The sequence below is a fragment of the Cherax quadricarinatus genome, chromosome 41 (genome assembly GCF_038502225.1).
Source record: "Cherax quadricarinatus isolate ZL_2023a chromosome 41, ASM3850222v1, whole genome shotgun sequence".
In the NCBI taxonomy this organism is placed as follows: domain Eukaryota; kingdom Metazoa; phylum Arthropoda; class Malacostraca; order Decapoda; family Parastacidae; genus Cherax; species Cherax quadricarinatus.
The window spans coordinates 26,957,735-26,983,239 of record NC_091332.1 but is presented as its reverse complement, the minus strand read 5'-3'; the positions used below and the strand labels follow the sequence as shown (position 1 = coordinate 26,983,239).

Below are 25,505 nucleotides of genomic sequence, written 5' to 3'. Positions count from 1 at the left end.
GCAAGATGTAAAGGTAATAGTAGAGTTGGTAGTAGTAGTAGTAGTAGTGAAAGAATTAGTAATAATGGTAGAAGTGGTAGTGGAGAAGAACAAGAGAACAAAGAAGCACTGAAGGAGGACTGCTGACCCGGGCTTAGGACAAAACTCCCACATGGAAGAACCTAGGGACAGAACCCACCAAGGCAGAAGACAAGAAATGCAAAGAAAAAGATAATGCAGAAGACAAATGTCTTCTCACCTTCTTTTCCTCTTTACTCTCTCAGTTGTGATTTGACAATGGTCTGGGATGGACTGAAATGTGATCCTAACATCCCCCTCCTAAGTGTGTGTTTTTGGTGAATTGTTCCACTCATATTATTGTGACCTTTTATAATTAACATTGACTGGGACATGGCTGCTATTAATGTCCCTTAGTGCTAATGATTCTTTTTTAGATTACTCTTTGTTATAAAAAATATTTGTATTATTGTCTGCCACATTATTAAAACAGAATATGTAGTCTCCTTAATTGCAATATACTGTAGTATTAAGTTTACTATAATGACACATAAATTTTTTGAACCAAATTCATTTATTTTTTTTGATGCCTATAGGTTATATTGTATACTCAGAATTTTGTGGTAAAAGATTGTTCCAGAAATATGAAATTTTTCCCTGAGTCTGCCTATGTTAATCATATAACAATTGTGATTGAATTTTGTATTTTTTCTCATTTTGGACAAAATTCATTTCTCTCTTATAGTATGGTACATGTGTGGTAGACTCGTATATTTTTTTTGGTAAATGTTCATCAAGAAATGTGGAATTTGCAAAGTCTTGGAGTTTATCCTTATGTTTTACATGTTATATTGGTTTTCTTTATAAGATTTACCTGTCAACAGAGGCACCTTGATGCTGGCAAGGGGCTCTTGATTCAAGGCAGGGGACCTATGCCCCCCTCCTTTAATCGAACATGATTGCTTCTTTTATAGGTTTGGTGCTTTCTCCCAGTCATAATAATGAGAGGTTATGCAATTATCCTTTATGGATTACTGGCTGGGAACACATCTTTTGTGTAAAGTGAGGGACACAGTTTTTTGGTACAGTATTTTAGACTTTCTGTAAATGGTGCTTTTCTTTTATCATGTATTATTGATAATGCTTTTTACTCTCAAGAGAAGTCCACGAGTCCTCTAAACACCGAGGATGACCCGAATTCCATCCAGGCTGTATGCCATGCAGTCAGTGCTGAGTCCGGTGGTGTACAGACAGCCGTCAGACTCCTGGCTCACAAGATACAGTCTCCCCAGGAAAGAGAGGCTCTGCAGGCACTTGCTGTGAGTTAACAACCTTCTGCTACATTTCTTTGAAAGAAAAATAGGAATTTTCTCATTTATTTTAATTGATGAGCAGCTTGAAGTTTGTGTCAGATGTAAAGTACTGTATAATTATCTTATTAAAGTAAATATTTTGAATGGATTTTTCCAAAGTTGTAATAAGATGTAATTTTTTTTTTAAAATGCCGACCATCTCCCAGTGAGGTAGAGGTGACCCAAAACAAGAGGGACATAATAATCATCATTTGACAGTGATTGAGTGAATGGTGGTCAATCATTTTTTTTTGTTTAGTCTTCCTACCACATTGGAAAACACCTGGTGTGTTAAATTTTTTTAGATAAAAAAAGGCACAATACCGTGACTGGAACGATACACAAATAACCCGCACATAAAAGAGAGAAGCTTACGACGACGTTTTGGTCCGACTTGGACCATTTGCAAAGTCACACTAACCAGAAGAGGAGCAGGACGGCTATATATAGGCAGGAAGAGGTGGTAGTAGTAGTAGTAGTAGTAGTACAAGAATGGTATATAATACCGGCAAGATGAAATTAAGATACATGCGCAACACCTGGGCATCCCCATCGTAGACATTTCGCCATCCAGCCAGCCACTGGATGGCGAAACGCCCACAACAAAGACACCCAGGCGCCGCACATGTGTCTTAATTTCATCAGTAGTAGTAGTAGTAGTAGTAGAAGAGGTAGTAGTAGTGGTAGAAGTGGGGAATAAGGAGGACGAGCCAGTCAAATACAAAGGAAGGGGAGCACTGCAAGAGAGCTAGGTGCCCACAGAGGGAGAGCAAGAGCACAGAGGTGCGTGAAAGGGGAAGTGGTGAAATAAAGAAGGAACACAAACACGAGACAGAAGAGAGAAAGACAACCCAGAGGAGAAAAAGGAAAGAGGAAAGAGGAAGAGGGAGAAGAAGAAAAAGAAAAAGAAAAAATGAGGAGTCAGGTTAAGTGTGTTTTTTTTAGATAGTTTTTCATATACAGTATTGTATGATATACCATTGTTATCTAATTAACCTTTAAACTGGTGGTGGTGTATTAATACATTCAAGTGGTTGTTGGTGGTGACACACTTATTTTTAACACATTGACTCTCTCCCACCAAGGTAGGGTGTCTCAAAAGAGAAGAAACACTGTCACCATCACTCACTCCATCACTGTCTTGCTAGAGGTGCACCAATACTACAGTTCAAATGTCTTTCTAAACTGCAGTATCCCCATCTTTCCTTCAGAATGCAGGGATTGTGCTTCTCACCTCCAGGACTTAAAGTCCAGCTAACCGGTTTCCTTGAATCCTTTCATAAATGTTATCCTGCTCACTCTCCAACAGCAAGTCAAGTGATAAAATTTGCTATCTTCTCATTCCTGTCTAATATACACACACAAGCCTGTTGGATGTCCAAGTCTCTTGCATACAAAAACCTCCTTTTCCCCCCTCCCTCCAGCCTTTCCTAGGACAAGCCCCACTCAGTCTCCCCTCCACTACAGATTTATACACCCTCCAAGTCATTCTATTTTACTTTAATCTCTCTAAATGTTCAAACCACCTCAACAACCCCTCCTCAGCACTCTGGATAATACTTTTAGCAAGCCTGCACCTCCTCTTAATATCCAAACTACAAATTTTTTGCATATTCACACTGCACATTGTGCTCACACACAATATCTCCACTGCTTCCAGCCTCCTTGCTACAACATTCACAACCTATTCTTCACATCTATATAAGAGTGCTGGTACAGGTGAACCATTACTAATCCGGCATCATTGGGACCTGTAGGGTGCCAAATTAGTGGTTTTGCCAGATCACAGAGAGGGGTTAGGAAAGAATATACGTACTTAGCCCAACAGCTAACCACCTCATCTTATCTTTAACCCTTTGACTGTTTTGGTCGTATATATACATCTTACGAGGAACCGTGTTAGACATATATACAGTGGACCCTCAGCTAACGATATTAATCCGTTCCTGAAAGCTCATCGTATGCTGAAATTATCGTTAGTTGAATTAATTTCCCCCATAAGAAACAATGGAAATCGAATTAATCCATGCAAGACACCCCAAAGTATGAAAAAAAAAAAAATTTACCACATGAAATATTAATTTTAATACACACAAACTGACACTTACCTATATTGAAGATCTGGTGATGATTGATGGGATGGGAGGATGGGAGAGTGTGGAAGTTGTTAATGTTTAGAAGGGGAATCCCCTTCCATTAGGACTTGAGGTATCAAGTCCTTTTCCAGGGTTACTTCCCTTCTTCTTTTAATGCCACTAGGACCAGCTTGAGAGTCGCTGGACCTCTGTCGCACAACATATCTGTCCATAGAGGCCTGTACTTCCCATTCCTTTATGATTTGTCTAAAGTGGTTCACAACATTGTCATTGTAATAGTCACCAGCACGGCTTGCAATAGCTGTGTGAGGGTGATTTTCATCCATAAAGGTTTGCACTTCATGCCACTTTGCACACATTTCCTTAATCTCTTTCTTTATATCCATAGTAATTCTCACCCTTTTATCTGCAGGGTTGGCACTAGAAGCTTTCTTGGGGCCCATGGTGACTTGTTTTGCAGGTACAATCACTAAAAACGCTGTGATAATATGAAATGTTTCGATTTTATGCGTGGATGCGCCCGCACTGGCTGGCTTGTGAAAACTGGCACCCACGGGACAGCTGAGGCGTGCTCAGGTCACACGTGGACGAGTCTCGAACGAATCGCGTAGGGTGAGTCTTTTAGCGTTAGCTGAGGCACAATTTTTGTGTTAAAATGCATCGTATGCTGAATTTAACGTAAAGTGATGCCATCGTTAGCTGAGGGTCCACTGTATACTCGTAAATTCTAGTGGCTTCAAATCAAGCAGGAGAAAGCTGGTAGGCCCACATGTGAAAGAATAGGTCTGTGTGGTCAGTGTGCACCATATAAAAAAAATCCCGGAGCATGCAGTGCATAATGAGGAAAAAAAAAAAGACCGTTTTTTTTTAATTAAAATGCCGACTTTGTGGTCTATTTTCGTATAGTATTTATGGTTCTATTCTCGTTTTCTTGGTCTCATTTGATAGAATGGGAAACATATTATAGAAATAGAGGTGATTTTGATTGGTTTGACTATAAAAAGAACCTAGAAATGGAGCTCAAAGTAGTGGAAATGTTTGATTTTTGCTGATGTTCAAAAGTAAACAAATGATGTCATTGTCCAATAAATGTCCAACTAGCCATTTTAATATGCAGTCATGAATGGGTTGACATTATTTGTACAATTATTACAATATTGCAGTAGTCTGCATAACAGTAAATCTTCTATTTTTTGTTTGAATAAAAATTCAAAACAGAAAGCAAGAGTAGTATCAGAGGGGCCTGGAGATGTGACTGATGAACAAAGAAAATGTTATTTTAGAGCAAGGAATGTCTGCATTGTTCATTCTGAACCTTATTTTTAATTTTTTTTTTTTTTTTATTATCACACCGGCCGATTCCCACCAAGGCAGGGTGGCCCGAAAAAGAAAAACTTTCACCATCATTCACTCCATCACTGTCTTGCCAGAAGGGTGCTTTACACTACAGTTTTTAAACTGCAACATTAACACCCCTCCTTCAGAGTGCAGGCACTGTACTTCCCATCTCCAGGACTCAAGTCCGGCCTGCCGGTTTCCCTGAATCCCTTCATAAATGTTACTTTGCTCACACTCCAACAGCACGTCAAGTATTAAAAACCATTTGTCTCCATTCACTCCTATCAAACACGCTCACGCATGCCTGCTGGAAGTCCAAGCCCCTCGCACACAAAACCTCCTTTACCCCCTCCCTCCAACCCTTCCTAGGCCGACCCCTACCCCGCCTTCCTTCCACTACAGACTGATACACTCTTGAAGTCATTCTGTTTCGCTCCATTCTCTCTACATGTCCGAACCACCTCAACAACCCTTCCTCAGCCCTCTGGACAACAGTTTTGGTAATCCCGCACCTCCTCCTAACTTCCAAACTACGAATTCTCTGCATTATATTCACACCACACATTGCCCTCAGACATGACATCTCCACTGCCTCCAGCCTTCTCCTCGCTGCAACATTCATCACCCACGCTTCACACCCATATAAGAGCGTTGGTAAAACTATACTCTCATACATTCCCCTCTTTGCCTCCAAGGACAAAGTTCTTTGTTTCCACAGACTCCTAAGTGCACCACTCACTCTTTTTCCCTCATCAATTCTATGATTCACCTCATCTTTCATAGACCCATCCGCTGACACGTCCACTCCCAAATATCTGAATACGTTCACCTCCTCCATACTCTCTCCCTCCAATCTGATATTCAATCTTTCATCACCTAATCTTTTTGTTATCCTCATAACCTTACTCTTTCCTGTATTCACCTTTAATTTTCTTCTTTTGCACACCCTACCAAATTCATCCACCAATCTCTGCAACTTCTCTTCAGAATCTCCCAAGAGCACAGTGTCATCAGCAAAGAGCAGCTGTGACAACTCCCACTTTGTGTGTGATTCTTTATCTTTTAACTCCACGCCTCTTGCCAAAACCCTCGCATTTACTTCTCTTACAACCCCATCTATAAATATATTAAACAACCACGGTGACATCACACATCCTTGTCTAAGGCCTACTTTTACTGGGAAAAAATTTCCCTCTTTCCTACATACTCTAACTTGAGCCTCACTATCCTCGTAAAAACTCTTCACTGCTTTCAGTAACCTACCTCCTACACCATACACTTGCAACATCTGCCACATTGCCCCCCTATCCACCCTGTCATACGCCTTTTCCAAATCCATAAATGCCACAAAGACCTCTTTAGCCTTATCTAAATACTGTTCACTTATATGTTTCACTGTAAACACCTGGTCCACACACCCCCTACCTTTCCTAAAGCCTCCTTGTTCATCTGCTATCCTATTCTCCGTCTTACTCTTAATTCTTTCAATTATAACTCTACCATACACTTTACCAGGTACACTCAACAGACTTATCCCCCTATAATTTTTGCACTCTCTTTTATCCCCTTTGCCTTTATACAAAGGAACTATGCATGCTCTCTGCCAATCCCTAGGTACCTTACCCTCTTCCATACATTTATTAAATAATTGCACCAACCACTCCAAAACTATATCCCCACCTGCTTTTAACATTTCTATCTTTATCCCATCAATCCCGGCTGCCTTACCCCCTTTCATTTTACCTACTGCCTCACGAACTTCCCCCACACTCACAACTGGCTCTTCCTCACTCCTACAAGATGTTATTCCTCCTTGCCCTATACACGAAATCACAGCTTCCCTATCTTCATCAACATTTAACAATTCCTCAAAATATTCCTTCCATCTTCCCAATACCTCTAACTCTCCATTTAATAACTCTCCTCTCCTATTTTTAACTGACAAATCCATTTGTTCTCTAGGCTTTCTTAACTTGTTAATCTCACTCCAAAACTTTTTCTTATTTTCAACAAAATTTGTTGATAACATCTCACCCACTCTCTCATTTGCTCTCTTTTTACATTGCTTCACCACTCTCTTAACTTCTCTCTTTTTCTCCATATACTCTTCCCTCCTTGCATCACTTCTACTTTGTAAAAACTTCTCATATGCTAACTTTTTCTCCCTTACTACTCTCTTTACATCATCATTCCACCAATCGCTCCTCTTCCCTCCTGCACCCACTTTCCTGTAACCACAAACTTCTGCTGAACACTCTAACACTACATTTTTAAACCTACCCCATACCTCTTCGACCCCATTGCCTATGCTCTCATTAGCCCATCTATCCTCCAATAGCTGTTTATATCTTACCCTAACTGCCTCCTCTTTTAGTTTATAAACCTTCACCTCTCTCTTCCCTGATGCTTCTATTCTCCTTGTATCCCATCTACCTTTTACTCTCAGTATAGCTACAACTAGAAAGTGATCTGATATATCTGTGGCCCCTCTATAAACATGTACATCCTGAAGTCTACTCAACAGTCTTTTATCTACCAATACATAATCCAACAAACTACTGTCATTTCACCCTACATCATATCGTGTATACTTATTTATCCTCTTTTTCTTAAAATATGTATTACCTATAACTAAACCCCTTTCTATACAAAGTTCAATCAAAGGGCTCCCATTATCATTTACACCTGGCACCCCAAACTTACCTACCACACCCTCTCTAAAAGTTTCTCCTACTTTAGCATTCAAGTCCCCTACCACAATTACTCTCTCACTTGGTTCAAAGGCTCCTATACATTCACTTAACATCTCCCAAAATCTCTCTCTCTCCTCTGCATTCCTCTCTTCTCCAGGTGCATACACGCTTATTATGACCCACTTCTCGCATCCAACCTTTACTTTAATCCACATAATTCTTGAATTTACACATTCATATTCTCTTTTCTCCTTCCATAACTGATCATTTAACATTACTGCTACCCCTTCCTTTGCTCTAACTCTCTCAGATACTCCAGATTTAATCCCATTTATTTCCCCCCACTGAAACTCTCCTACCCCCTTCAGCTTTGTTTCGCTTAGGGCCAGGACATCCAACTTCTTTTCATTCATAACATCAGCAATCATCTGTTTCTTGTCATCCGCACTACATCCACGCACATTTAAGCAACCCAGTTTTATAAAGTTTTTCTTCTTCTCTTTTTTAGTAATTGTATACAGGAGAAGGGGTTACTAGCCCATTGCTCCCGGCATTTTAGTCGCCTCATACGACACGCATGGCTTACGGAGGAAAGATTCTTTTCCACTTCCCCATGGACAATAGAAGAAATAAAAAAGAACAAGAGCTATTTAGAAAAAAGAGAAAAACCTAGATGTATGTATATATATATATGCATGTGCGTGTCTGTGAAGTGTGACCAAAGTGTAAGTAGGAGTAGCAAGATATCCCTGTTATCTTAGCGTGTTTATGAGACAGAAAAAGAAACCAGCAATCCTACCATCATGCAAAACAGTTACAAGTTTTTGTTTCACAGTCATCTGGCAGGACGGTAGTACTTCCCTGGGTGGTTGCTGTCTACCAACCTACTACCTACCCTTATTTTTAAATTGTCATATTTTTTAATTTTCATGAAATTGGCCAAATTGCAAATTTCTGACCATGTAATTGGATAGTTGAAATCGGTAAATGGGCAGTTTCTTGTACTCATTCGATAGAAAAAAATGGAGTTCTAAAGAAATAGCTATGAGTTTGGTCGACTGGAACAATGGAATTAGCCAAAAATAGGGCTCAAAGTGGGCGAAATCGTTGATTTGTAAATATCGCCGTGGTCGCTAACTTTGTGAGAGCATAATTCCTTCGGTTTTCCATCAAATTTTGATTTTTTGGTGTCATTACAATCGGGAAAAGATTCTCTATCATTTCATGAGAAAAAACTATTTTTTTTTTTCGAAATTTTGCAACACCAGGAGACACCTCAGGATTGGGGGTTGCGACAGTCAAGGGGTTAAAATACCTATAAATCGGTAAAAGTTGGTTAATAAAGTTAACCAGCTTGACTTACACTGAAAGTTCATCACTGCTGCTTCCAAAGTGAAGAGCTGAAATTTACAACTAAACTACTTCATCTAGTTCTGAAATTTTTCCTTCCTTCATTGTTGTCCTTTGACACATCTTTTTTCTTTGGCCCACTGTTAGTAAAGAAACTGAGTAATTTTTGTTTTTGTTTCTTTGTCATAAACTGTGGAAGAACCAGTGCTGTATAATTTATACAAGCTTCTCTGTTGAGTTTTTCCAGAAGTTCAACCTTTTATGGACAATGTACAGTACAGTGCTTGCATTTTACACAATGAGAAACATTTCTTTTATTCATTGGAACTATGGCTGGGGCTGAAAGTGAGCAGGTTATATCTGGAATATACCTGGATCATGTTTCAGTGATCAACATCCCCGCAGTCCAGTCTGAGACCAGGCCTCGTGGTGGATCAGATCAACCACACTGTTACTGCTGTCCGCACATAAATCGACATATGAACCACAGCCTGGATAACCAGGTACCGACTTTAGGTGCCTATCCAGTGCCTTCTTGAAGATTGCCAGGGGTCTATTGGTAATCCCCCTTATGTGTGCTAGGAGGCAGTTGAACAGTCTTGGGCCCCTGACACTTATTGCATTGTCTCTTAGTGTACTTGGGATACCCCTACTTTTCATTGGGGGAATGTTGCATCTCTTGCTGTCTTTTATTTTTATAGGGAGTGATTTTCATGCGCAAGTTTAGAACTAATCCTTGTAGGGTTTTCCAAGTGTATATTATCATGTTTCTTTCTTGCAGTGAAACACATATGTGAACAGTATTTAAATAAGGGTTAAGAGGTTTTTGTGGCATTTAGGGATTTGGAAAAGGCATAAGGTAGCGTGGATAGGGGGGCAATGTGGCAGATTTTGCAAATGCATGGAATAGGATGTAGGTTATTGAAAGCGGTGAAAAGTTTTTGTGAGGATGGTGAGGCTCTGGTTAGAGTATGTAGGCAAGATGGGGATTATTTCCCAGTAAAAGTAGGCCTTAGACAGGGATGTGTTATGTTACCAGGGTTATTCAATATATTTATAGATGGAGTAGTAAGAGAAATGAATGTGCGAGTGTTGGCAAGAGGTGTGGGGTTAAAAGATAAAGAATCTAACACAAATTGGGAATTGTCACAGTTGCTCTTTGCTGACGACACTGTGCTCTTGGGAGATTCTGAAGAGAAGTTGCAGAGGTTGGTTGATGAGTTTGGTAGGTTATGTAAAAGAAGGAAGTTAAAAATAAATATAGGAAAGAGTAAGGTGATGAGGATAAAAAAAATTAGGTAACGGAAGATTGGATATCAGATTGGAGGGAGAGAGTATGGAGGAGGTGAATGTATTCAGATATTTGGGAAATGGATGTGTCAGCGGATGGGTCTCTGAAGGATGAGAAGGATTGACGATGGGAAAAAGGTGAGTAGTGCACTGAGGAGTCTGTGGAGACAAAGAACTTTATCCATGAAAGCAAAGAGGGGAATGTATGAGAGTATAGTTATACCAACGCTCTTGTATGGGTGTGAGGCATGGGTTGTGAATGTTGCAACAAGGAGAAGGCTTGAGGCATGGAGATGTCATGTCTGAGGGCAATGTGTGGTGTGAATATAATGTAGATAATCTGTAGTCTGGAGATTAGGAGGAGGTGAGGGATTACCAAAACTATTATCCAGAGGCCTGAGGAGGGGTTATTGAGATGGTTTGGACATGTAGAGAGGATGGAACAAAATAGAATGACTTTGAGAGTATACAAATCTGTAGTGGAGGGTAGGAGGGGATGGGGTCAGCCTAGGAAAGGTTGGAGGGAGGGGATAAAGGAGGTTTTGGGTGCGAGGGGCTTGGACTTCCAACAAGCATGCATGACTCACGAAATCGTAATGACACAATTGCAAACAAACCATACCCCGGCTGGGATTGAACCCGCGGTCAGAGAGTCTCAAAACTCCAGCCCGCTGCGTTAGCCACTAGACCAGCTAGCCACAATAAGATTCGTCCAACTAGGTATATTTCTACACCATAGGAAGGTTAGCACAGGCACCACTGTGACCACAAATGCAAGTTTTTACAGACGAATCTCCAGCTAGCGTGGCCGTGACGAACTCTAGCTCAAGTCTGTAAAAACTTGCATTTGTGGTCACAGTGGTGCCTGTGCTAACCTTCCTATGGTGTAGAAATATACAGTACCTAGTTGGACGAATCTTATTGTGGCTAGCTGGTCTAGTGGCTAACGCGACGGGCTGGAGTTTTGAGACTCTCTGACCGCGGGTTCAATCCCGGCCGGGGTTGGTTTGTTTGCAATTGTGTCATTACAATTTCGTGAGTCATGTTGACGGCAGTGAAGGGACTTGAGCTAGAGTTCGTCACGGCCACGCTAGCTGGAGATTCGTCTGTAAAAACTTGCATTTGTGGTCACAGTGGTGCCTGTGCTAACCTTCCTATGGTGTAGAAATATACCTAGTTGGACGAATCTTATTGTGGCTAGCTGGTGTAGTGGCTAACGTGACGGGCTGGAGTTTTGAGACTTTCTGACCGCGGGATCAATCCCGGCCGGGGTATGGTTTGGTAAGCATGCATGAGCATGTTAGACAGGAGCGAATGGAGACAAATGGTTTTCAGGACTTGACGTGCTGTGGAGTGTAAGCAAGGTAACTTTCATGAAGAGATTCAGGGAAGCCGGCAAGCCGGACTTGAGTCCTGGAGATGGGAAGTACAGTGGTGCCTGCACTTTGAAGTAGGGGTGTTAATGTTGCAGTTTTATAACTAGTGTAAACACACCTCTGGCAAGACAGTGATGGAATCAATGATGTTGAAAGTTTTTATTTTTCGGGCCATCCTGCCTTGTTGGGAAACAGCCGATGTGTTAATAAAAAAAAAATAATCTTTCTTGGCCTGCATTCTAGGGAATACAAATCAAGGGACTTTAATGGTTCTCAGTAATTTAGGTGCTTTATCGCATTTGTGTGTGCTGTGAAAGTTTTCTGTACATTCTCCAGGTCAGCAATTTTGCCTGCCTTGAAAGGGACAGTTAATGTACAGCAGTACAGTGGAAAGTTGGTCTAAATCCAAAATGTACGAAAACTGAAGGAATATTTCCCATAAGAAATAACGTAAATACAATTAATCTGTTCCAGACACCCAGAAATATTGACAAAAAATGCATTTTTTAAAGAACAACTATAGTTTTACATACAGAAAACAGCAAGAAATAAATATAAATGACTAATTTTAATGATGAATGAACATTACATACCTTTATTGAAGACTCTTGTTGGCATATTGAAGAAGGGGAGGAGGGGAGATGAAGTCAAAGTTATTGTTTGGAAGGGGAATACCCCTCTGTAAGGACTTAAGGTATCAAAGCCCTCACTGGGGTTACTTCCCTTCTTTGTCTTTTACTGGCACTGGACCCCTGTTGCACTAAAAATCTGTTCAGAGAGCTCTGTTTCTGGCGTTTCTAAGATTTGCCTAAAATGGGACAAGGTATTGTCGCTGAACATGTTGCAGATACGGCTTGTATCGGCTTGGCCAGGGTGATATTTTTCAACAAAAGTTTGCACCTCGTTCCACTTTGCACAAATGTCCTTAATCGCTGCAGCCTCGCCATGCCTTACAACACTGTGTATGCCACTACACTTCTTGAATCTGTTGAACCAGCCTTTGCTGGCCTTAAATTCACTAACAGCAGCACTCGTTCCAGCCATTTTCTTTACAAAATCCGCATGCCTTTCCTTTTCGCAAATGATCGACTACACAACACTATCATCCGCTGTTTTTCATTGATCCACACCAACAACAGCAACTCCACATCTTCGATTGTTTGTGATCTCTGTTTCGTTTGCATATTTACCCCTTTTGCAACTTTAGCTTCCTTGATTTCTACTTTCTTTGCCATCATCAACCAGGATGCTGGCTGATTTTGACTTCCCATACATCGTGGCAAACTCAGCTAAATGTACACCACTTTTGTATTTTTCTACAGTCTCTTTCTTGAATTCTGTCGTGTTTCTCACCTTATTTACCAAAGGGCTGGCACTGGGAACTTTCTTTGGGCCCATGTTGGCTTATTTCGCAGTCACAATAAACTAGCACAAAAATTGCAAAATGTTTCGGGTGAATGCTCACTCGACCAGTGACAGAGCCAGACTGAGAGACGTACGCATAAGAGTGTCGGCGCCCCTGCAGGCGGATGTGTCTGATATGTATGATTTCCAGATGGAGGTACGAAATCCGGACCAAAATTTTGCCCCCAAAAAATGGTCTAAATCTGAAACGTACAATATTCAGTGCGTACAAAATCCGGAGTTCCACTGTATTCCAGCCTAGAGAGAACAAACAATTTGAAGAGAATCATCACGGGCTTGGTGTCTCTAGTTTTGAAGGGTCTCATTTTTGTCCATCCTATCATTTTTCTAGCAGATGCAGTAAATACATTGTTGTGGTCTTTGAAGGTGAGATCCTCTGACATTATCACTTCAGATCCTTCATGTTAGTTTTTTTTGCTCAATTGTGTGGTTAGAATTTGTTTTAAGCCCTGGTACAGTTTTAATTTCCTCAAGTTTTTCATATCTGAGTAGTTGAATTTTCTCTTCACTGAACTTTCAAGTTGTTTTCTGCTGCCCATTTAAAGATTTGGTTGATGTCTGCTTGGAGTCTTGCAGTGTCTTTTGTGGAGGACACTGTAATGGGAATTCAGGTGTCATCTGCAAAGGAAGACATGGAGCTATATCTGTCTCTGTATCAGACATGATACAGAGAAACTAGCCGATCTCTTTCTGACCGACTTAGGGAGCACAAAAGTAGTGTTAGCCATCCTATTGACTGGCCTTCTGCTAAAACTTTCCTTGTGTGAATCTTAGTCCTGGCTTCGTCTCTGTAGATGCCTTCCTTTCCCACTACATTGTAGATTGCTCCAAACTTCAGAACACCTGTGACTTAACCTGATTCTTCCTTTTTTTAGTTCTCCCTCTTCCCCTTTACTCTTTCCTTTTTCTCTGGGTTGTCTTTCTTCTGCCTTGTGTATTTGTTCCTTCATTATTTATTTATTTATTTTTTCTCCCCTCTGTGCTCTTGCTCTTACCCTCTGTGGTCACCTAGCTCCCTTGCAGTGCTGCTCTTTCTTAGTATTTGACTGGCTCCTCCTCCTCCTCCTTACTACCTTCCCCACTACGACTACCTTCTACCTCCACTACTGCTACTGCTGCTGCTGCTGCTGCCGCCGCTGCCACCTCCTGCATGTATACCCCTCCTTTTCGTTAGTGTGACTTTGTAAGTGGTCCAGGTCAGACTGAAACATCGTCATAAACTCTTCTCTTTTATGTGAGGGTTATTTGTGTATCGTTCCAGTCACAGTATTGTGCCTTTTTTTGTTATATGAGGAACAGGATGCGGGTGAGTACTGTGCCTGGTGGAACAGAGCTTTTCACTGTAGCCACCTCTGACTACTCTGTTTACTGTTACTCTTTGTGTTATGTTTGTTAGGATGTTATAGATCCATCTACCAACTTTTCCTGTTATTATCACAAATTTTATATTGCACTGTGGTTGCACTTGTTGAAGGCTTTTGCAAAGTCTGTGTATACTACATCTGCATTTTGTTTATGCTCTATAGCATCCAGGACCTTGTCATAGTGGTCCAGTAGCTGGAATAGGTAGGAGCGACCTGCTCTAAACCTGTGTTTCCCTGGATTGTGTAAATGATGGGTATCTAGGTGGTTGGCAATATTATAACAAAAAATGGAGAAAAACAAATCAGGATGGCTTACCTGTGTCTGCAAGTGATGTCAACAGTGTTTATGCAGCAAGTAGCTCCACCAAACAGTAGCGGCAGGTTGATGGGGTGACCTGGGAAATTTGAAATTGTGCTAGCCAAAATTAGTGCCAGATTAGTGATGGAACCAGATTAGTGATTACCGGATCAGTGATGGCCGACCTGTACCACTATTTCCTCTCGTACATTTTTCCTTTTTGCCTCCATGGATGATGATCTTTGTCTCCACAGATGCTTCAATGCACCACTTATTGTTTTTTCCCTCATCAGTTTTATGGGTCACCTTGTCTTTCATAGACCCATCTGCTGACAAGTTAACTCCCAAGTATCTGAACACATTCATTTCCTCCATACTCCCTCTCTCTAACCTGATATACAATCTTTCTGATGTGGAGTTCACGGGGTTTGAGACCAATGTTAATATGCTCGAATCTTCATTACCTGTAATCATAAGCTGACCTATAATCCAACCTGTAACCTTTCAAAAATTGAACTCAATAAATGTTAATTAGAAATTATTAATATGCAAACCGGCCATATCCCACCAAGGCAGGATATCCCAAAAAGAAAAGCGAAAGTTTCTCTTTTTAACTTTAGTAATGTATACAGGAGAAGGGGTTACTAGCCCCTTGCTCCCAGCATGTTGGTCGCCTCTTACGACATGCATTGCTCATGGAGGAAGAATTGTGTCCACTTCTTCGTGGAGATTAGAAGAAATAAGCAACAAGCATATATATACACCCAGAGGGGTGTATATATATGCTTGTACATGCATGTGTAGTGTGACCTAAGTGTAAGTAGAAGTAGCAAGACGTACTTGAAATCTTGCATGTTTATGAGACAGAAAAAAGACACCAGCAATCCTACCACATGCTAGAACATATATACACTGCAATAGAGAAAAAAGAAGTCCCACTGGGGATCTTCATTGACTTACGTAAAGCTTTTGATACAGTTAACCATGACTTGCTCCACGTAAAATTGTCACACTATGGTATAAGAGGGCACTCCCTCAACTACCTCAAGTCATACCTCAGCAACAGAAGCCAATATGTGTATGCAAATGGGGCAAACTCTTCTGCACAACCAATTACAGTTGGTGTCCCACAGGGAAGTGTCCTTGGCCCTCTTCTCTTTCTCCTATACATAAATGACCTACCAAATGCTTCGCAATTACTCAAACCCACACTATTTGCAGATGACACTACATACGTCTTCTCCCACCCGAGCCCAGTCACGCTAACCAATACTGTAAATACCGAATTACAGAAAATATCTACCTGGATGAGGACTAACAAACTTACACTAAACATTGACAAAACCTACTTCATTCAGTTTGGTAACAGAGCTACAGATGTCCCTCTTAACATAATGATAAACGGATCACCTATCACAAAGCTAACAGAGGGAAAATTCTTAGGAATCCACCTTGATAATAGACTCAAATTTCATACACATATACAACAAATTTCTAAGAAAATTTCCAAGACTGTAGGCATACTATCGAAGATACGGTACTATGCTCCACAGTCAGCCCTCCTGGCCCTATATCACTCTATTATTTACCCCTATCTCACCTATGGAATTTGTGCATGGGGCTCAACAAGTAACCATCTCAGACCACTAATTACCCAACAAAAGGCTGCAGTTAGAATGATAACAAATTCTTACTATAGGCAGCACACTCCACCAATATTCAATACACTAAACCTACTCACCATACAAAACATCCATACTTATTACTGCACCTATTACATACATAGAACACTTAACTCTGATATTAACCCTCCCCTCAAACATCTCCTTGCCAACCTCAACAGAACACATGACCATAACACAAGGCACAGATCACTCTTTGATGTTCCTCGTGTCCATCTCACACTATGCAAAAACTCAATGCACATAAAAGGCCCTAAAATCTGGAATTCATTACCTGTAAATATAAAAGAAACACTACCTGTTTATAAATTCAAGTCTCTTCTCAAAGATCACTTACTCACCCAAAACCAAATGAATACTGAATAACTGAACCTTATAAATTGTATATCTTAAATGTTTCTCACAATTATATCACATAAATGTTAAACCTAAAACCCAATCTAACTTTATTATTTTTTAAATACACTACCTAACAGAATACTCCATTTTACTGAATGTACAACAATGCATACAACCATATGACCTGTCTTTGTAATACTCACTTGTGCTTTATAGTAATCTGTTTACATTAAAGTTTTATCACTGATTTCATCATTGCTTAGTTAATCTTAAGTTAATTTTAAGCCAGCCCGTAATGCTATGCATAGTATAAGTGGCTTTGGCATGCTGCTCTTATCTGTATTTTTTGTACCTCTGTATGTGTGCTCAAATTTTTAAATAAAATAAAAAAATAAAAAATAAATTATGTAAAACAATTAAAGGCTTCCATTTTACACTCGCTTGGTAAGACAGTAGTACCTCCCTGGGCTGTTGCTGTCTACCAACCTACTACCTAGATTTTTTTTTTTTTTTTTTTCAACAAACTGGACATATCCCACTGAGGCAGGGTGGCCCAAAAAGAAAAACAAAAGTTTCTCTTTTTAAATTTAGTAATCTATGCAGGAGAAGGGGTTACTAGCCCCTTGTTCCCGGCATTTTAGTCGCCTCTTACAACACGCATGGCTTATGGAGGAAGAATTCTGTTCCACTTCCCCATGGAGATAAGAGGAAGTAAACACGAATAAGAACTAGAAAGAAAATAGAAGAAAACCTAGAGGGGTGTGTATATATATGCTTGTACATGTTGTGTAGTGTGACCTAAGTGTAAGTAGAAGTAGCAAGACGTACCTGAAATCTTGCATGTTCATGAGACAAAAAAGGACACCAGCAATCCTACCATCATGTAAAACAGTTGCAGGCTTTCATTTTACACTCGCTTGGCAGGACGGTAGTACCTCCCTGGGCGGTGGCTGTCTACCAACCTACTACCTAGATCTTTTGTTTCTTGTAATTCCTAAATTTGTCATGACCACTTACAGAATGTATATACATATAAGCAATCAATAGTTATTGCCTCATTAGCCTTAAGATAGGATTAAGTTTGTCCGAAATCCTCTGCATACTAAGGGACTTTCTACATCCTCATCTAAATGTCACCCATCTCTGTACAAACATTGTATCATGCTGAAATAAATCTGAATCTGAATGTTACTGAAGGTGACACAGAAAATAGCCATGAAAGTGCTTCAGTTGCAGCCAATCCATAACTCAAAACTTGCACTCATCACTGCTGCCACACTGACAAGCAAATTCTATCGTGTCTGCAGCCTTCCACTGAAAAGATGAAAGCTCAAAGGAAATGTTTTTTGTGTATGTGCTCACCTCTCAAGAAGACCTTCACAATGCAGAGATACAATTTATATCAGTAAGTCTTGAGACAACACTATATCTAATACAGTACGTTGTTTGAGGAGTTCAGCTCACTGTAAGAATTCTAATAGCGTCTACAGCGATTGTACTTGGCGCATAGAAAGTCAAACATTATACGTACATAGTGCATAGAAACAGTCAAACACTGATGGAAGTGTTGTTGATTTAGTACAGTGGACCCCCGCATAACGATCACCTCCGAATGCGACCAATTATGTAAGTGTGTTTGTACGTGCATGTTTGGGGGGTCTGAAATGGACTAATCTACTTCACAATATTCCTTATGGGAACAAATTCGGTCAGTATTGGCACCTGAACATACTTCTGGAGTGAAAAAATATCGTTAACCGGGGGTCCACTGTATGTGCATGTGCACTAAGTTGCTTTACTGAATTTTGTGCAACTAAATTTGAATACTGTATACGTATAATGAAACAAATAACAATTAGTATCCAGACAAAAAATCATATTTAGTTTTGAAAACAAACCCTTCTCCCCCCCCCCCCCCACACACAAAAAAAGTGGGTCCATGTGGCAACACCCACTGTTGCTGTGTAATGCTCCACGACCTTTAACCTTGTACTGTTGTAATTCCATAAATACTGGATGGGTTTTGTTCATTTTGGAATTGATCCCTATAGAAAATATATCCTACAGTTTAAGAATTTAAAAAAAAAAAAAAAAAAAAAGATGCAAAGGATATTTTAGGTCCTTGATATAGTGGAATAATAGAGGGGAATGTCTGAGTAGATGTTAAATCAGAATGTTAAAAAATAGCAATAAGGGGCACTAAAGTACTCTAGTGTAGTACTGTACATACAGTTTATGGATGTATTGTAAAAACATTGAAAATAAAGGAGTTAATTGTACAGTTTACCCAGTGGATTTTTCTCATAATTTCAAGTCTGTTATATTTGGACCGTTACAGCGAGGGTTTACTGTGTACTGCAGGAACATAATATTGGCTTTGGTAAAGGTATACAGTACAGGTCTACATTCCTTTATCCAAAACTCTTGGGACCAGTAGTGTTTCAAATTTCAGAATTTTTCGAAATTCAGAATGAAGGTGGGGTCTTGGGCTGCACCTCATGATCAAACATAAATAGAGACCACAAATACTACTACAGTTTATTTATAGAGTAATATATTGAAAATGAAATACAGTGGACCCCCGACATTCGATGGCATCGACATTCGATAAATCCGACATTCGATGCATTTTAACGCAAAAATTTGCCTCGACATTCGATCAAAAACCCGCTATTCGATACGATTCGTACGAGACATGTCCACGTATGGCCTGAACTGCCCCGTGTGTGCCAGTGTTTACAAGCCAGTCAGTGTGCGCGCATCTAAGGATACATTCAGTCCATTCCATATTATCCATATTATCACTGTTTTGGTACTTGTTTCTGGAAAATAAGTCACCATGGGCCCCAAGAAAGCTTCTAGTGCCAACCCTGTGGTAAAAAGGGTGAGAATTAGTATGGAAATTAAGAAAGATTTTGAAGGGTTTGGGGCTAACCCTGAGAAGCCTATGCCAGTTGTGGAATCCATTGTGCCTACTTCAAAGATTAAGGAAATGTGTGCAAAGTGGGTTGAACTGCAAACCTTTATGGATGAAAATCACCCTAACACAGCTATTGCAAGCCATGCTGGTGACTATTACAATGACAATGTTGTGGCCCATTTTAGACAAATCTTAAAGGAACGGAAGGTACAGAGCTCTATGGACAGATATGTTATGTGACAGAAGTCCAGTGACTCTCAAGCTGGTCCTAGTGGCATTAAAAGAAGGGAAGTAACCCCGGAAAAAGACTTGATACCTCAAGTCCTAATGGAAGGGGATTCCCCTTCTAAACACCTAACACCATCCACACTCCCCTCCTCCCATCCCATCAATCATCACCAGATCTTCATTAAAGGTAAGTGTCAATTATTCTATTGTTATTGTTGTTATTGTAATTATTCTATCGCATTAAATTTAATATTTCATGTGGTAAAATTTTTTTTTTCATACTTTTGGGTGTCTTGCACGGATTAATTTGATTTCCATTATTTCTTATGGGGAAAATTAATTCGACTTTCGATATTTTTGACATTCGATGAGCTCTCAGGAACGGATTACCATCAAATGTTGGGGGTCCACTGTAGTACTGGGATAATTATAGACCAGGAACATGATTCTCAAGACGATTCTCAAGATGATTGGTAGACGGTGTTTTTAAAGACTTCTTCAAGTGTCGTCTCTCTTATTAACATAGGTTTCTCTCTAAGCAATCTCTCTTTAACCCTTTGACTGTTTCGGTCATATATACGTATACGTCTTACGAGTCACTGTGTTTGACGTATTAATACGCATTAATTCTAGAGGCTTCAAATCAAGCAGGAGAAAGCTGGTAGGCCCACATGTGAGAGAATGGATCTCCATGGTCAGTGTGCACCATATAAAAAAAATCAGGGAGCCAGTGGTGCATTGTGGGAATGCCATTTCAGTAGTCTTTGTTCAGCATGCCTAGCAGTAAGAAATATGTGACTCTGCAGCAAATCTTCCCAAGTGATGCTCTAACACAGATGGAAGTGTCAGTGAAGATCAGTTTTATGGTTTTGAGGAGTTTGTGACCAAAAGCAATGCCCAGGGTACCAGAAGAATGAAGGAGAATGAGGAAGAGAATGAGGGAGAGAATGAAGGAGAAAGATAATTAGATAGAATGATGGAGAGTAAGCGAGCATCCTACCTCATTGTTTTGACAGGGGGTAGGGGAAGTGAGTAATGAGACAATGTCATTTTGACAGCTGCCGACCCTGACTCAGAACAATTAGAAGCGCACGCACGCACGCGCACGCACGCACACACACACACACACACACACACACACACACACACACACACACACACACACACACACACACACACACACACACACACACACACACACACACACACAAAAGCTTGCTTTGCTGAAGATAATAGCAGTTATATGAAAGTATCCAGTAACTATATATATGTGTATATATATTATAGAAACCAGAAGGAAGGAAGAAAGGAAGGCAGGACGAGATGAAAGGAAGGAAAAAGGTAAGGTAGGAAGGAAAGAAGAAGGAAGGAAGGAAGGAATGTAGGAAGGAAGGTAGGAAAGGAGTGCAGGAAGGTAGGAAGGAAGGAATGATGACACGACCATTTACCTAGGAATGCGGGGTAGGGGTCGTCCTCGAAAAGGTTGGAGAGAGAGGGGGTAAAGGAAGTGTTGTGGGCGAGGGGTTTGGACTTCCAGCAAGCGTGCATGAGCGTGTTAGATAGGAGTGAATGGAGACAAATGGTATTTGGGACCTGACGATCTGTTGGAGTGTGAGCAGGGTATTATTTAGTGAAGGGATTCAGGGAAACTGGTTATTTTATATAACCAGACTTGAGTCATGGAAATGGGAAGTGCAATGCCTCACTCTAAAGGAGGGGTTTGGGATATTGGCAGTTTGGAGAGATATATTGTGTATTTTTATACGTATATACTTCTAACCTGTTGCATTCTGGGCACCTCTGCAAAAACAGTGATTATGTGTGAGTGAGGTGAATGTGTTGAATGATGAAAGTATTTTCTTTTTGGGGATTTTCTTTCTCTTTGGGTCACCCTGCCTCGGTGGGAGACGGCCAGCTTGTTGAAAAAAAAAAAAAAAAAACCTAACACAAGTGCCTGCTAATACTTCGAAGAAAACTGCTCAGATGAGGTGTTTTGTGTTTGCACATAAAAAAAAAAGCCTACAAAAATGCGCACACACTCATTTTATGTGTGAGGAGTGTAAAACACCATTGTGGAACTCTTTGAAACCATGTTTCAAAGAGTTCCACAAGCTGCAGAACTTTTAGGAACATGTCCAGTGACTGTACATTTGTATACATGTATATATTATAAAACAATAGTAATAAACACTTATTTGTATTGTTTGTGTAAACTATATTGATAATTATGTTTGTGCGCTTATTGTGTTGTATACAACGAGTGTATATATGTACATTGCACCTTACTTTGGACTCACAGGCCACGTAAGTTACCTGAAAAAATAAAATAGTGAAAAAAACAAGAAACCTTGGAATGCAAGTAAACCAAAGTTTACCGGGTGAGTGGCATTCGCCGCTGTTGCCATACATGGCTCATTTTCTGCCAACTTTACGCCTCTATATCTCAGTAAGTACTGATCGCAGAAAAGTTTTTTTGGGCTTAAAACAATCAGAAAATTTGGGGTTGCGACAGTCAAAGGGTTAACTGAGTAAATTGCCATAATCTCTTGCTCACTGATAAATGCATGTTGTTAAAGGCCAACAATTGCTTATTTGTGTTTTAACACCATTTTAGCAGTATCATTATCATTCAAGGAATGCACAGCAGGTGCATCATTGTCAATGTTCAGCATTTCTTCAGTGTCATCTTCCTGTAACTCCATTAGCACACAGTCAAGATCTTCATTTTTTGCCTTATGCAGTGTTTTCCTATTTTTCATTAGTTTTTGGTTATCACTGTCGCTATAACACCATTTTCTTCAGTAAGACTCCACACTGACGCACCACGATCAAGCTTCTGCAATAGCTTTCTGCGTTATTGATAACGTCAGATGCTTCCTTTTCTTTTTCTCACTGTTACCCATAGGGGTATCTGCAGCTCTTCATGACATTTTCACAGTGAAATTAAACAGTCACAAAATAAAAAGCAAAAACAAAATACAAGTCTCCCTCAACATTTGCAGTTTCAACTTTCGCGGGCTTCACACATTCGCGAATTCCAAACCTCCAAATTCCCAGCCTCCAAATTCCCAGCCGCCAAATCATATTCAAGTTTCCCGCCACCTGCGAGTCCCTACTACCTTCCCTCTGACCCCCGCAACTGGCAGCCAGCCCTCCCACCAGTGTGGCGAGTGTTTTGTTTGTTCATTATTTGCTATTAAACTACAGTATAAATAATGTAAACCCATTCATGACTGCATATTGGAATGGCTATTCGGACAGGTATTGGATGGTGACATCATGTGTTTACTCTTGAGCACAGCAAAGAATCAAACATTTCTGCTACTGCTAATAATAACAATAGTAATAATAAAAATAGTAATAATAATAATAATAATAATAATAAATACGAAAGAATTAAAGAAGGAAATTGTACAAAAATACGAGGGAGTGGTTGACACATTGTCAGTGTGGCTTTGTTTATGCTGGAGTGAGCATTAGTCTCCGTGCTCTTCCAAACATTTCACAATAGTTCACTGTAGTATTTGGTGCTTGTAGACTGAGTGTGACTGGAGTGGTAGAGGCAGTGGTTGAGGAAGCAGTTGAGGCAGTGGGTGAAGCAGTGGTAGAGGCCATGGTAGAGGCCATGGTAGAGGCCATGGTAGAGGCCATGGTAGAGGCCATGGTAGAGGCCATGGTAGAGGCCATGGTAGAGGCCATGGTAGAGGCCATGGTAGAGGCCATGGTAGAGGCCATGGTAGAGGCCATGGTAGAGGCCATGGTAGAGGCCATGGTAGAGGCCATGGTAGAGGCCATGGTAGAGGCAGCGGTTGAGGCAGCGGTTGAGGCAGCGGTTGAGGCAGCGGTTGAGGCAGCGGTTGAGGCAGCGGTTGAGGCAGCGGTTGAGGCAGCGGTTGAGGCAGCGGTTGAGACAGCGGTTGAGACAGTGGTTGAGGCAGTGGTATTTAATAACATACTTGTTATTAATAATAATAATAATAATAATAATAATACAATAATAATATGTTATTAATATGTACTATTATTATTTATAATATATATGTTATTAAATACCACTGCCTCAACTGCTGCCTCTACCATCGCCTCAACCGCTGCCTAAACCGCTGCCTCTACCATTGCCTCACCCACTGCCTCAACTGCTGCCTCAACCGCTTCCTCAACCACTGCCTCTACCACTCCAGTCGCGCTCAATCTACAAGCATCAAACACAATGAATTATTGTGAAATGTTTGGAAGAGCACGGAGACTAAGGCTCACTCCAGCATAAACAAAGCCATACTGACGATGTGTCAACCACTCCCTCGTATTTTTGTACAATTTCCTTCTTCAATTCTATCGTATTTATTATTATTATTATTATTATTATTATTATTATTATTGCTATTGTTATTATTAGCAGTAGCAGAAATGTTTGATTCTTTGCTGTGTTCAAGAGTAAACACATGATGTCACCGTGTCACCGTCCAATACCTGTCGGAATAGCCATTCCAATATGCAGTCATGAATGGGTTTACATTATTTATACTGTAGTTTAATAGCAAATAATGAACAAACAAAACACTCACCCCACTGGTGGGAGGGCTGGCTGCCAGTTGCAGGGGTCGGAGGGAGGGTAGTAGGGACTCGCAGTGGTTGAGGAAGTGGTGGAGGCAGTGGTGGAGGCAGTGGTATTTAATAACATATTACAGGTCTCCCTCAACATTCGCGAGGGTTAGGGGATCAAGAGCCTCGCGAATGTTGAAAAATCACGAATGTTTGGTGCCCCATTATATTGTAGGGAAATATAATACAATACTGCTTAACTCGTTGAACCATGAACAGTCATAAAATACATGAGAACGTCGTAAATTGTACTAAATACATACATGTTATGGTTTAATAACATGTATGTTATTAAATACCACTGCCTCCACCACTGCCTTCATTCGTAGCAACTCGTGGAAATATAAACACATATGCAGTATAATGTGATCCTTTATTGACAACGTTTCACCCACACAGTGGGCTTTTTCAAGTCACACACAGATCTACCTGGGGTGGAAGGTACGGGAGTATTTATAGTCATGTTCAGAATGTTGAGGTCAGGTGGAGAATGCTGCATCTGATGATCTACCGGGTGGAGTTATAGAGTCTTGGGTAGCTTGGCAGGGGTAATGGACAAGTTGTGAGTAGACCTTCTGCAGTGTTCTATGTTCTTATGTGGGATAGCGATGAAGAAGTTTCTTGGCGAGTGGTTCAGCTATGTTATAGAAGCCGTTGTTCTGGTTGAAATTGTTGGTTATAGAGATAAGCGATGATTCCAGGATTCTTCGGTATTGAGTGTTGTCTTCTGTGGCGATAAGTCTTGAGTTTCTGTAGTTAATTAAATGGTTGTGTGAATTGCGATGTTGTACACAGGCATTCCTTGTATCGTCAGTCCTGCTTGCATATTGGTGTTCTGAAATACGTGTTTGGAGGTCTCTTGATGTTTCGCCCACATATAATTTGTTGCAGTCATTACAAGGGATTATGTATACCCCTGCAGAGGATGGAGGCTTGTCCTGTCTACTACTGGTGATGTCCTTGATGGTCGTGGTTGTGGAGGTAGATACTTGGAATGATGTATTGGAAAAGATGTTGGAAACATGTTTGGCAATGGAGTTGGTGGGGAGGACTATGTATCTCTTCTTGGCAGTGTCTTCTCTGGGTGTGTTGAAGATGTTTAATGCCCGCCGTCTGCAGTCTCTGACGAAGTGACGAGGATAGTGGAGTTTAGAA

General features: G+C 40.5%; 1 protein-coding gene across 2 annotated transcripts in view; it reads left to right on the top strand.

Annotated features, from left to right (window-relative positions):
• Window positions 1-25,505, top strand: part of Gga (ADP-ribosylation factor-binding protein Gga) — a 236,986-nt gene that overhangs the window by 7,775 nt on the left and 203,706 nt on the right. For both annotated transcript variants that reach the window (XM_070093106.1, XM_070093107.1), the window contains exon 2: window positions 1,156-1,316. In XM_070093106.1, coding sequence (XP_069949207.1) covers window positions 1,156-1,316 — 161 coding nt within the window. The remainder of the gene's footprint in view (window positions 1-1,155; window positions 1,317-25,505) is intronic.